Raw genomic sequence first — 13,536 nt, forward strand, 5'->3', positions numbered from 1 at the left:
AACTCCATGATTTTAAAAGAGGGTCTGCATGGGGGGGTCCTGGCAACGGTTAACGGTAAATTAAGCAGGGCCGATAACGCTTAACGGTAAATTCAGGACGGTCGGCAACGCTTAACGGTAAATTGACAGGCTTTTTTTTCGAGCTGCACTGGACTTGGTATCCTCGCTTTGCGAGAAAAGGTGATCACTGACAAAATTACGTACACCTTACACGTAATGAAGCATGCATTAAAGGTATGTGTTCCCTGTGCTTCCCGGAGCGGTCCACAAATAAAGGGGAGTCCGAGTCGGCCAGGGCTCTACCCAGCTTGACTTTTGCCCGTCAGCCCAGTCTTACCGATGGATTTTGAGAGAGGAGCGCCGAAGGCGCTGGCAATCTGAGGGGGTCCGGGGGTATGCTCCCCCGGGAAATTTAGGATTTTTAAGCCTTCAAAAACGCAATTTCCCGCAGTTTGAGAGGCAAATTATGATGCTGATAGTGTTTGTCGGTACGCGGTCTTTCTGATGCTTTCTTATTTTTACTCAAGATATCAAGCGAGTCGAGTGCCAAAGGCGCGAGCAATGTAGGGGGGTCCGGGGGCATTCTCCCCCGGGAAATGTTGGATTTTCAAACCTTCAATGACGCATTTTCCAGCACTTTGAAAGTCAAAATTAGGCGTAACGAAGAATTATTCTTTATCGCTTAACGCTGAATTCAGGATGACAAATAACGTTTTACGTTGAATTAAAACGACCAATAACGCTTCACGATGAATATACCGATAACGCTTAACGTTGAATTAGAGCGGGCCGGCAACGATTAACGGTGAATTAAAATAGCCCATAACGGTTCACGAAAAAGGGCATGCAGGCCCTCTTAAAAGCCAGTACAGTATATCTAAGAAACATTCCTTATCAGTTTGTAGGAGTTGAGATGTTAGCATTCCTGGGTTTCTGTGTTCCCCTGGGTGTTGGCACAGCAGATGAGAAGGCAGGACTGTGTTTGTTTAGTAAACACCATCCCCTTGTTAATTAACGAGCCTGCTAATAGGGACTGGCTCATTTCGTATCCCGGGTGGTGGTGGTTTGAAATTAATACCACCCACTTTTGATTAACATTCAATGCCATCTCCTAACAGAGTCATGCACCTACTTAGTTCAGTTCCTAGAAATCGTTGTTAATGGCCTTGCATTGTACAAACTCATTAAAGATAAAAAAGGAAATGTTAACAACGTTCCCATCACTTGGACGTCACTTGGCCATGATTAAAAGGAGGAGGCAGAAAAATGATGGTTGCACAAAATTGGTATGTGTCAAGTAGTTGTTTGTAAGTCTTGCAAGACCGTAAATTTAGTAGAGTTTCTACACAGTGTAATCAACAATGTACTTAACGTTTGTTTAGCTGAATTTCAGTATGCCTAATGGATTAAAAGAAGCCAACAAGGATAAAGATATACATTAAGTCAAACCAATAATACCAGGCTGAAGAAGGGTTTCTTGTAAATTGAAATTCTTGTCACTGATGACTTTTCAACACAGATCTCAAGTTTCTGAAGTGAGATGACCTTCCCCACTTCATGAAGGTCACACAGCTCCAATGACGTAAATCGCTTCACAAGTCGGCAGGTGGAAGATATCCCAGAATGCCGAGGGAATGACTGTCGCTTTTAAGCACTTCAGGAATCCTTAGACCACCGCAGTTGCTTGACCTTTGAACCAGATTTCGACCCTCCGTACATTAAAGTTCTGTTTGTATGATTAAGGCATCTGATTCAAACAATTTGTGTCTTGCATTTTCATGAAAGAAACATTTGTCAATGTTAATTGATGGATGAAAAACAAACTTGGAAATGTCTGTGACAATTAAAAGATGTGAAACCATAAAAGACGTATACTAATATTCAGGATACATTATACTATCCTTGCTTTAATAAACAAAATGAACTTACAACTTTGGCTTAAGAAAAAATAGGCTTGGCCTTTTTGATGTGCGGTTAAATAAATTCATTTGCAAGTCATAAAATATCTCATTTTTCTTTCTGACATGTGAAATATTGGCAAAACATTAGTCATAAATTCTGAAATTATCTTAAATACAGTGTACACTGAAGATGGGCACAGTTATAGTGCAAAGCATTTTCACAGAGCCATTTGACTTCATCCCTGGCTAGCCTGACTACACCACACCATGATAACTTAGCAGCCCTTCCACTGGTCAGGCTCTATCAACCTAGCCTCCATAGCATGTCAAAAACTGGGGGTTTTGGGGGGATCTTCATAGTCTTTGGGAGCTTTTATGTGGTATTTTCTGATTGCATATAAACAACATAGCCGGCCTGGTTGAATTACCCCCGTTTTTTAGAACTGGGCTAATCAGAAAACAGCCGAAGACCACCAAACCCCCAGTTCTATAAGCCTGCTACGGAGGCTAATCAGAAAACAGACGAAGACCACCAAACCCCCAGTTCTATAAGCCTGCTACGGAGGCTAATCAGAAAACAGCCGAAGACCACCAAACCCCCAGTTCTATAAGCCTGCTACGGAGGCTAATCAGAAAACAGCCAAAGACCACCAAACCCCCAGTTCTATAAGCCTGCTACCTACTATCAGGCCATGACAGCAAGAGATTGGGTAACACCTACTAATGTCATGTCATGATCCTCAGGGGAAACTCTGAACACTGTATGTTATTCTAGTAAAGCCCAGAGGTCAGTTGTGGTGTGAGCACTCCTGTAGCTGACTGTACAAACAAACACAGGTAACCTGGAGTGGACACATGTTACATGCTCAGGTCTCCTTTCTATACTAGAAGAACATGGGCTGGAAATAACATGCACCACTTAGGCCATACCACTGGAGACTGTTGCTCTCTACAAACAAACACACTCAGGTAGCCCAGCACGTCGGCAGAACGTACTGCACCTGCGCGAAACCCGTAATGTATTGTACATAGCATTTCGGCATAATGTCTCATATAAGGTTGTATTCGCTCATATAAGGTTAGCATTTCGATAGTAGTTTCCAAATGTTGTGTCGGAAAGAATATCCTCTGCAAAAGGCAAAATTCTGATGCAACGTTGACCAAAAACCCGACGAAAAACGCGAAAATACGGGGTTCTGCACAGGCGCAGTACGTTCTGCCGACGTGCTAGGTAGCCCCAAGTTTCAAGTGGACACATGTTACATGCTCAGGTCTCCATTCTATACTAGAAGAACATGGGCTGTGAAGGCACTTAGGCCCTACCAGGGAGACTGGTGCTCTCTACAAACAAACACACTCAGGTAGCCCCAGGTTTCAAGTGGACACATGTTGGAGAACATGGTCTGGAAATAAAAGGCAGCCTAAAGCCACACCAATTTGATTTGTTGGTTCTCGGATTTTTTCAGAAAGAATATGAAGCGACAGGGTGAAAAAATGCTATGATAGGAGCCATGAAGTCAACACAAAAGGCTGGGTTAATATGTTAACAATGAATTTTAAACTTTTAATCAAACCACCGCATTGATAGACGGGAAAACTGTAACAACTAGGAAGAAAAGGACTTTCCCTAACCGTTGGGGGCAAAATATGAGCATATTTGAGTTGATTCAGAACAAGTACCTTTTTGCAAATCAGAATAAAAATGAAGAGGCAAATCCAAAAACCAACAAATTAAATTGGTGTGGCCTTAGGCGGCTATTTACACTCTACATGTACCATTAACTAAGATAAAGCAATTTGCTGGTGTTAGTGATACAGTTTGTATCTCCACAGAAGCTCAGAGCTTTTAAAGCTAGCCGGAAATGGTTGGTCCAGTTTAGCTGATAACTACTGATAATCTAACCTTGAATTCTGGCCACTTAATTGTTACATAGATGGCCTAGATCGTAGATCTTCTGGTATTTCTCCCGTTGTTATCATCTGATAGAATTTGATGACAAGAAAGCAAATTAGGGATCTGTCTTGTTTTATCTTAGATAAGGGTCAAGATTGCGTGGTACATGTCACTTAAGTTCACTTTCTATTTCTATTTGAAAACAATCTTTGAACTACATCAGATTAAGTTGTCTCTGAAACTGTTTTGACTGTTATTGATCCAAAGCAATATTTCTTTCTTGATTCTTTCTCTCTCTCTCACACACACACACACACACACACACACACACACACACACACACACACACACACACACACTCAATGTACATTATTAATGACAACATAAAAATTACTTAAGGGCTATTTTCAACCTGTATCAATCTGACAGCTCAGTTGGAGGAATTTCAACAAAAGTTGAAATTGTTGATATTGCTGGCAAGCACAAAATGGATGTCATATAGTTGTGGCTAAATATTAAGTCTGTGCGCCTTGTCTTGGATTTCTAAGATGCTCCACCTTGACCACTGCTGCGTCCTTGCTTGTTGTCATGGTTACACAACATTTTTCCTTGTCTTGTTGACAAGTTCGGAGATGTTGGGCCTTCTGAAGGCCAGGAAACGTCAGTTTGATCCTTGAGTTTGACCGACTTGGCCTGGAATGTGCTGACTCTGTGTAACACACATATAGGATAAATATAGAACACAACACGGGGTATTCCGTATCGCCCGAGGTATCGGCCCGACTCGCGGGAGGGCCGGGACCGAGGGCGATGCGGAATACACCGTGTTGTATTTTATTTATGTCATACCCACCCAAGAAAACACGCCTTTCAATGCAAGATGAGCCAAAAGTTGTAGCCACTAAACCCTAAAATGCAACAACATCAATTCCAACGTCCGGATTCTGTATTCAAATTTTTGAAAGGGGCACAAGCGGGTAGGGCGAAACGCGTTCAAATCGTTTTATGGGAGCCATGGAAGCGTTCGATAACGGGTTCCGGACCGGGCCGTACCGTAAAGTACCGCCCGGTCCCGAACCCGTTATTGAACGTTATCGCGGCCCGGGTATGATATAATGTAGGTTATATGTGGGTCAAATCCTTGGCTTTGGCCAGTCTTATACAAGTTCACAGTTCAGCCAGGTTGTACTGTTACATGGCATTTTGATATTAAGTTAAAGTAATTTAGTGTAATTTATGTAATTTTGATTAAATATTAGAATTCTATGGTGTCTTTTATATACAAGTTCACTGTCAGGACAGTTGGATATATGATAAACTATCTTTAAGTTGATTATTATACATTAATTATGGGAAAAGTTTTGTAAATTGAATTGTTGGAAGCAGAATGAAACAGGTATGACATTGTCTGGTTTTGTTTTGATAATCTCTATTGGTATTTCAAAACAACGAATGTAATTAAAGAAATGTATGTCGATATGATACTTGTTAGAATCAGCACATCCATTAGAATAAAAAGTTAAAGTTTGAATTGATGAAGAGTTTTACTATAGTATCATGATATTATTATTAATGATATTTTTTCCTGATATTACAGTCGCTACAAAATATATGACATTGTCTCTATAGGTATTTTGCATCAACAATGTAATAAAATGAATAATATGATATTGCCCCAACACAGGAAAGTTAAACTTTTACAGTAATTCATTTTTTTCCTGTGATGTTCCAGTCGTTACAAGACATCCAGCTGAGAATAGCAGACGCCATGCCGGGGTTACTCGAGGTCGGACGGAGCTTGGAGGAGGCAAAACGCCTCAAGAAGCAACACGAAGACTTAATGGGAAAACTTAAGGTGAGGCCCTCTCTTTCTTATTGTCCTCAACATACGTCAATGAAGTGTGACTGGTTTATTGAACTTCCAAAAGGTACGGTATTGCAGAAGCTCTTGACAGGGAAACTTAATTGCATCAATCTTTCACAAAAAGTACAGCTACTTTGACCACTAGCGCACTAAAATCACAAACAACATGAAATCACTTACCACATGTAAAATGCAACATAAGGCCACACCAATTTAATTTCTTGGTTCTCGGATTCGCCTCTTCGTTTTTTCTGATTTGCAACAAAAAAAAATTTGATTCTGGTCCTGAATCAACTGAAAAATGCTCGTGTTTTGCCCCCAACAGTTGAGGAAAGTCCTTTTCTTCCTAGTTGTTACAGTTTTCCCATCTATCATTGCAGTGGTTTGATTAAAAGTTCACAATTCAATGTTTAAATTCCAACCCAGCCTTTTGTGTTGACTTCATGGCTCATTCCATAGCATTTAATCCTGTAATAGGATGCCTAGACCTGTTTTTATTTTTATTTTTTTTTTCGCCCTGTCGCTTCATATTTTTTCTGAAAAAATCAGAGAACCAACAAATTAAATTGGTGTGGCCTAAGGTTAGACATCCAGGTTATGATGCAGAAGAAAACAGTTTCTCAAGCAACAGGATAGAATTTGAAAACTTTCAGACATTTCAAGTAGCATCCACTACTTTTCGTCAGAAACTAACCCAAGCAGTTACTGATGAAAAGTAGTGGATGCTATATAAAGTGAAACCAGTGGTAAGCTAGGCATGCAAATAAGAGCAAGGCTCACTTTAGACTAGAAACGGTTTACCACTACATTTCCTAAAAACCCATAAAATACCGTTTTTTCCCATTTAGACCGGAAACGGTTTGTCCAATGGAAACAGTTTTCCACCCCAAAACCCATGCAGTATTAATTTAAAAGCATTTCTAGTCTAAAGTGAGCCTTAAAATGCTAAAATCTATCTCAGTCTGTCAGCTTCAGTAGCAAGTATATGCATGCTATAGGAGTGACAACACTGCTATGATTGGAACTCGTACCCCTCTGCATGGTCCATTGACAGGGTCACTCAGTACTGTATATCACCACCACTAATTAAAGTTGAAAAGTCACAGCTTGGTTGCACCATGTTCCCTGGTAGTGTCGTGAGGCTGGATCGTGTTGTTTGTGAAACAAGCTTGTGGAAACTGATCTGTGGCATTATGGCTCACCCCTGTACAAACCTCAGGCACAATTTGTGTAATCTCCAAGCAGATCCCTTTCGGTGGCAAAAGACAGTATCAAATTGGCCAGGCAGTATCCATTAGCCAGAGAAGGTTGGTGGGGGTAGCGACAAAAAAAACCGGCCATATATAAAAAGGTAACGATCATTCCCCCACAACCTCTGCTTGGAGAGTACAATTTGTGGTCTTCTGCTCTTCCTGCTGTTCCATCTCAGCTTGAAGGCAACACGGAATTGAGCTTTTTGATACTATCGTATTCAGAAAAAGGACTATGAGCTGAATCTTAGTGATGTCTGGCATTATTGCTCACCCTTGTACAAACCTCAGCCACAATTTGTGGTCTTCTGTTCCTGCTGTTCGATCTCAGCTTTAAGGCCCCACAGATACGATTTTAATGGATACTGTTCCATTAAAAAAAGACAATGAGCTGCATCTAGTCATTGTAATATTCAATATGATGTTAGGCGTATCTTTGTAAAAAAATTTACCTAATCTCCAGATCTTTTGGTGGCTACAAGACAGTATCAAATTGACATAATCAATTGTAATTAAAATTGACAAGGTACATGTATTCAGTTTGGCTGGTAAAAAAGATGTTCAGTTTAACTGGGGAAAAAAGAAAGATACCCATACAAAAAGAAAACAAAATGCCCAAAGAAATGTAAAAAATAAGCTAAACTCCAAACCTCTGCTTGGAGGGCCCTAAATCCCCTGCCACACTTCTCCACTTGCCTGTCCTCCTCACACCAAACTGTGATGTGTACCCGCTGCAAACCTTTCCTAATTTAGTCCTACCCTGTTTACTCGTTTCCCTGCATTAGTGGATAGATTTAGACGCGAGGTATGGAAACGGTTTCCAAAATTCCTCAGCCTGCAAAAGGCAGTGGTTTTGGACTTGGAAAAAGGCCAAGATTCACAATTTTCTTTTCTCAGGCTTTGTCGTAAGTTGTTACAGTTTCTTAAACTGGTAGCGGTGCATGAACAAGAAAGGTATGCACACTGTGTCTACATGTACATCTACTTTATTTGCACTCAAGGATGCCACTTAAAAATTTTACATTTGCAAGCAATGTCCTATGATATATTTCTTTTAAAAAATGCTCTCTACTGTCTAAAATTCAGGAGATTTGCTTAATTAGGATTTGTTTACATGTGCCTTGGTGGCAGTGAACACAAAAAGATGGTCACAAGTTTTATGAAGGTTTTAGATACTTTTTTTTACGTACCCTGTAGTTGACTTCTCTGATGTTGACTCTACTGAGTCCTATTTCACAGCCTCGTATATTTAACACTATGATGTGAAGTAAAGAGAATACCTCAGTTGTCCAGTAATGGGCCAAGGTTTGCCAACTGCGTTTTGACTTGCTTTGCGAGACACGGTCACGACCAAATTTTACGAAGGTAGGCCTGTGTGCTTTAGTTCTAATGTTAGACGTTGAAACTGGGATTGTGGTGAAATTATAGTACTAGGGCAATAGGAGTAACTTGTTGTCATATTGAGCATTCAAATGATAATATAGAATGAGCTGCTTGCTCTGTGGCTAAGTTGTTTTGCAGGATCTGGCCTTGTCTTTCAGCTACTAGACAGCTTGTTTATATACAGTGTATTTGTGTGTTTTTGGGTGCAATTTTCAGTTGATCACATACTTTCTTCAGGTTGATTTTGAAACAGAAAAAGTCTTACATGATAAAGGCAACACCAATTCAATTTGTTGGTTCAATGCTCAACTGGGTAAAAACCCGCACACTAACTGTGATTTTGTTTTCTTTTCAAAACTGTTTACTGTAAATGTTGATCATCTTAAGTTTGTAAATATTCTGCCACTATTATGTCTACTGGTAACTGCAATGAAAACAGTGCCGTCAATGTCGTCTAAGCAGATAAGTATTGCTCCAAGTGTGGACTATGGTTCATTTGTTGTTGTTTACCTGTTTAGGGTAAACAAGGACACGTAAACGAGCTGTTGCACCAGGCAGACAACGTGGTCATCAATAAGGAGCCTGACCTGGACGTTTACGAAGCCATGGCCGAGTCACTCGGTAAGTTCAAGTCTTCGAATCTACAATTAAAAGAGTGGAAAGATGGGTAGGCAATGGAGAAGATAGGAGGATAATACATCTGAGAGAATGGACAATCTTGACACTAAGTGAAACACTGAGAAGAACTGAAAACTGAGAAAGTTGGAAAGTTATCAGATTTTCAGAATAAGGGATTTTGTCCAACTCAAAAATAATTTGTTCTGGTTTAGCAAAAATCCTTCTTCAGAATACTTTTGAATACCAATAAGTTGATGAAAAGGTGTACACTTCTAACTACAATCTATAGTTATCCTGTGTGCAGACTGGATAACTTTAAGCCTAGTGTGCTGTGGGTCTGGCACCCAGGCTATAGATTCTTAAGAAGTGAACTGAAATGGTGTCCTGTTTTGTTCCAGGTGAGGCTTGGAAGGACCTGAATGCTCAGCTGGAGGATAGAAGACTTTTGCTTGATGCTGCCATACTCTTCCACGAAAGTGTTAAACAGGCAAGAAAACTTACACAAATAATGGATAAAATTATTCTTTGATTGAACCCCATTTTGACTGCATCTAACTAGTGTTTTTGTTACTTTTTTTACTTTTTCTTAAAATTTCTTATGTAACAACTGATGATGCAAATTCTGTATTTTTACTGATGATGCAGTCAACTACATTTGTAGTAATGATTGATGTACTTGATGGTTCTCTGCATCTGTTTTGACTGTACTGACATGTTGTTTCCCCCAGTTCACAGACAAGTTGAATGTTGCCCACCGGCTGTTTAGTCCGCTCACACTGCCGCAGGATGTGGACATCATCAGGATGCAGCTGCAGAAACACCATCAGACCAAAAAAGGTGGGAACACACTAACAAAACACCTGCAGTACAGTAGCTAGTCACTAGGGGGATATGGGTTGATACCGAACCCCAGAGGGGGAGTGACTGAATCTTACTGTTGGTGTTTTTCTAAAACAATGATGGCATTGCTGGAAATCCTGGAAAACATCTAGGTAAACAATGAACCAAGAACACCTGGTTCTGGAGTTCACACATACAAAATTTCCCGTCACTAGAAAATTCTGGGGACTTCCATGGAGACGAGGGCCCATGTTATGGAGTTCTACAAAGAGTTTCCTTTTTTTGTCTGTAGAAATTCTGGAGGCCTCTATGGAGACGATGAACCGAGGACAGGTGTTGCTTGACCGTATGCAGGACATGGGATCTCACCTGGACAGCAAGCACGCCACGACCGCCGCGTGTTACGGCGTGGAACACATGCTGGAGAACCTGCACGACAGACGCAGGCACATGGAGGAGGTCTGGGCACTGCAGAAACTCAGGCTGGAGAAGTCACTGCAGCTCTGTATATGGAAACAGGAGGTCAACGATGTAAGTCGTGGGGTGTTTCCTTGTGTTTACTGGTTGCTGGATGATTGGTTGGTTGGTTGGATGGTTTTGAATTATCATCATTATCAGTCTGTACTTAGCTTATTAGTGCATTTTTCATTGCTTCCCTAACTCCCTGTCCATACTTCAGGTGACAGCCTTCTACAAGAGCCAGGGTGAGAGCTACATGAACGCTAGTAACCTGGGAGAGAATGCCCCGGCCACACAGATACTCATCGACCTGCACAGAGAAATCACAGACAAGGCCAAGGTTTGGGCACTGCTCAGTCTGCTGTTGTCTGTCTGTTTGTTGTCTTTCCTTACTTGATTTTGCAAACTGTTTACAGAAGAACAGAATTTACACAGTAGAGGGCTTTTCTAAAAGTTAGAACTTGCTGCTAGTGTTAAAGGTATTGCTGCCATAGTCACCAAGCTTGCTGAAGCTGTCCAGCAGATCCCCAAATGTTCTCTGACTGTTTCTCCAGCCGATGTACGACCAGGTGAAGAGACTGCTGCGGGTGGCGGAGAGTTTCATCGTGGGGGGTCACTACGACTCGCCCACCATCCAGTCCATGGCAGGAAACCTGCATGTGCAGTGGGAGACCTTCATGGACAGACTGGACAGAAGAACCAAGTACCTACAGATGGCATTCGACTTCTACACTCGGGCAGGGGAGGTAAGGCAATCTTCTTTCTTTAAGATGCTTCTAGTTATTACATTGCCTGATGATTGGTGGCTTTTTTCCCCACTCTTCAAGCAGCATAGACCCCCAAAATGTGCCAAGTGTAAACTGCTGTGAGTTACTAACATTCAATGAAAGTAGTAGTTCAGGAGTATATAAACAATCCTAATTTTCCTGAGTAAGGATTTGCTAAATTGATTGCAGGGTGAAGAGTTATGATGCTATAACAAGAAAATGTTGATCATATTTTCCAAGATGACAGAGTCTTTCTGAATCCATTTATCCATTTACATTATTCTGTGTCCATTTATGCCTCAAGGAAAACTCCTGCAAGCTCTTGATACAGATTTGCACACAGGCAAAGGCTTTTCTGTTGTAGCCTACGACTTTCCCTGTCATTCTTTGACAAAGTCAACTTGTTCTTCATATGTTTTCCAGGCTGTGAAGAAGCTAGAGCAGATTGACATGCAGCTGTCAGCACACTCCCGGCAGGTGGAGTCCACGGCTAAACTGGTGATGCTGCACGCTCGCTTCGCTCCATACAAGTCTAACCTTCACCAATATGCTCATGTTCTCTTCCTTCTTTCCAGGCTGTGAAGAGGCTAGAGCAGATTGACATGCAGCTGTCAGCACACTCCCGGCAGGCAGAGTCCACGGCCAAGCTCGCCATGCTGCACGCTTCGCTCGCTCAGGAGATCCTTGAGACCGTCTCACCCCCGCTCCACGATGGGTACATCCTCATCGACCTGATTGGTCGAGGGAAGCCGCAGCTCGCAGGCATAGAGCAGAAGGTGATGTAGGATTTATATGTAAACATAGAAAAGAAGAAGAAATACCATGCCTTCAAGTACCAGATTTATCAGCCAAGGATTATTTATGACAATTTACCACATTTGTTTATTGGATGGGGGTTGGGGTGTTCGAAACTCATTTCTTCCCAGAACTTCCATTAACTGATACTCAATGCCAACTCGTTTAATGACTTCAAACAGCATTTACAGTTAAATGTTCAAAGGTTAGGTGTAACAGGTATAACATAGCATGTCTGCAAAGCTGAGCAGTTATACATTGTACAGGTATAGGATACATGTATAAATTTGTATCAGTCAACAAGTACAGCAACTGCAACTGCCTTAACAGAGGCATACAGTACTATTGGATGGACCAAATTTTGAATGAGTTTTCTTCCATTCCTCCCCAGGTGGATGAGCTGGAGGGTTGGAAGAAGGACCTGGAGGAGAGATGTCAGGCACACCTGGAGGACGCTCAGCAGAAGGGAGAAATGTTCCTGGTCTTTCAGGAGAGACATGCACATGTAAGGAAGGAGGGAGGGAAAGAAGGAGAGAGGGAGGGAGAAATGTTAGGGCAAAATGGAGGGCAAGAGGGAGAGAGGGAGGGGGAACGGACCTGGTGCCAGCACATGTAAGGAAGGAGGGAAGGAAAGAAGGGGGAAGGGAGAAATGTTCCTGGTTTTTCAGGAGAGACATGCACACGTAAGGAAGGAGGGAATGGAAGAAGGACGGGAGGGAGAGATGTTTAGTCAAGAGGGGGGGGAGAGGGAAAATGTTCCTGGTGTTTTAGGAGAGACATGCACACCTAAGATCTTCTTTCAATATGGCATGGCTTAGAATCAAAGTGTTAACTGTACTAATGTAGTTTAGTGAAAGACTAGTGCCTGGAGTCTTACACAGGGCTTTAAGAACAGCTGTCTCACCTGTTTCACATCTGTCTCACCTGCGTTACCTGTTTTCCCTCCCTACAGCTGTTCACCTGGCTGACAGGTGTGGTAGACACCTTTCTAGCCATGCATGCAGACATGGGCACCATCCTTCCAGCTGCCTTGGAGTTCCTGTCCAACCATGAGCGACTGGAGAAAGACATGAAGGCAAGTCCGGATTCCCTATGATCACCAAGAGTTATCAACCAAGGATTGAGGTAGTAAGTGCCTTTCACAAGGACACAACACTGGGGCCTGCCAGGGATTCAAACCCAGAACCCTAACTACAAGACCACCTTGCCAACAAGACATACCTTCTGTGTTCTCAATGATTTTTCTTTGGTTGATAGCTCTTGGTGTTATAAAGAGATGGTGTAGGTTGGAGCCCCCTAGCAGCTCTTTGGGACAGTGCAGAGACTAAGTTTGATTGCTCGAGCACAAATGTGATTCTGTCGACCTTCAAGGACAGAAAGTTGCAGCTGGACAAGGGCAAAACTCCAACACTGGGGCTGCTAGAAATTCAAAACCAGAACGTTTGATAATTCTGTTGTCTGATATTTAACAGTCTGTGACTGTGACTTAGTTTGTGACTTTATGATCTGGAATAAAACAGTCATTTTAAACTTTTTTAACCCTCGTAGGACCGTCTCAGGTGGACATAGTCCTGCAGGCTGTGACTCTGCAACTTTGTAATCTGATATTTAACAGTCATTTTTTAAATAGTTTAACCCTCCTAGGACCAAGATTCTCAGGTAGATATAGTCCTGCACGCTGTGGAGGAGTTTATGAAGACTATTTATGAAGTCTGTGACTCTGCACCTTTGTGATCTGAAAGTTAACAGTCTTTTTTTTTTATTT

General features: G+C 41.8%; 1 protein-coding gene across 1 annotated transcript in view; it reads left to right on the plus strand.

The window, feature by feature from the left end:
- Positions 1–13,536, plus strand: part of LOC109471808 (muscle M-line assembly protein unc-89-like) — a 159,851-nt gene that overhangs the window by 26,901 nt on the left and 119,414 nt on the right. Inside the window, exons 13-22 of the mRNA XM_019771162.1 lie at positions 5,528–5,650; positions 8,811–8,913; positions 9,309–9,397; positions 9,639–9,747; positions 10,043–10,281; positions 10,430–10,549; positions 10,764–10,955; positions 11,552–11,752; positions 12,163–12,276; positions 12,724–12,846. Of these exons, the coding sequence (XP_019626721.1) occupies positions 5,528–5,650; positions 8,811–8,913; positions 9,309–9,397; positions 9,639–9,747; positions 10,043–10,281; positions 10,430–10,549; positions 10,764–10,955; positions 11,552–11,752; positions 12,163–12,276; positions 12,724–12,846 (1,413 nt within the window). The remainder of the gene's footprint in view (positions 1–5,527; positions 5,651–8,810; positions 8,914–9,308; positions 9,398–9,638; positions 9,748–10,042; positions 10,282–10,429; positions 10,550–10,763; positions 10,956–11,551; positions 11,753–12,162; positions 12,277–12,723; positions 12,847–13,536) is intronic.

This window comes from Branchiostoma belcheri, unplaced genomic scaffold, assembly GCF_001625305.1.
Source record: "Branchiostoma belcheri isolate BF01 breed outbred unplaced genomic scaffold, Haploidv18h27 scaffold26, whole genome shotgun sequence".
Lineage (NCBI taxonomy): Eukaryota > Metazoa > Chordata > Leptocardii > Amphioxiformes > Branchiostomatidae > Branchiostoma > Branchiostoma belcheri.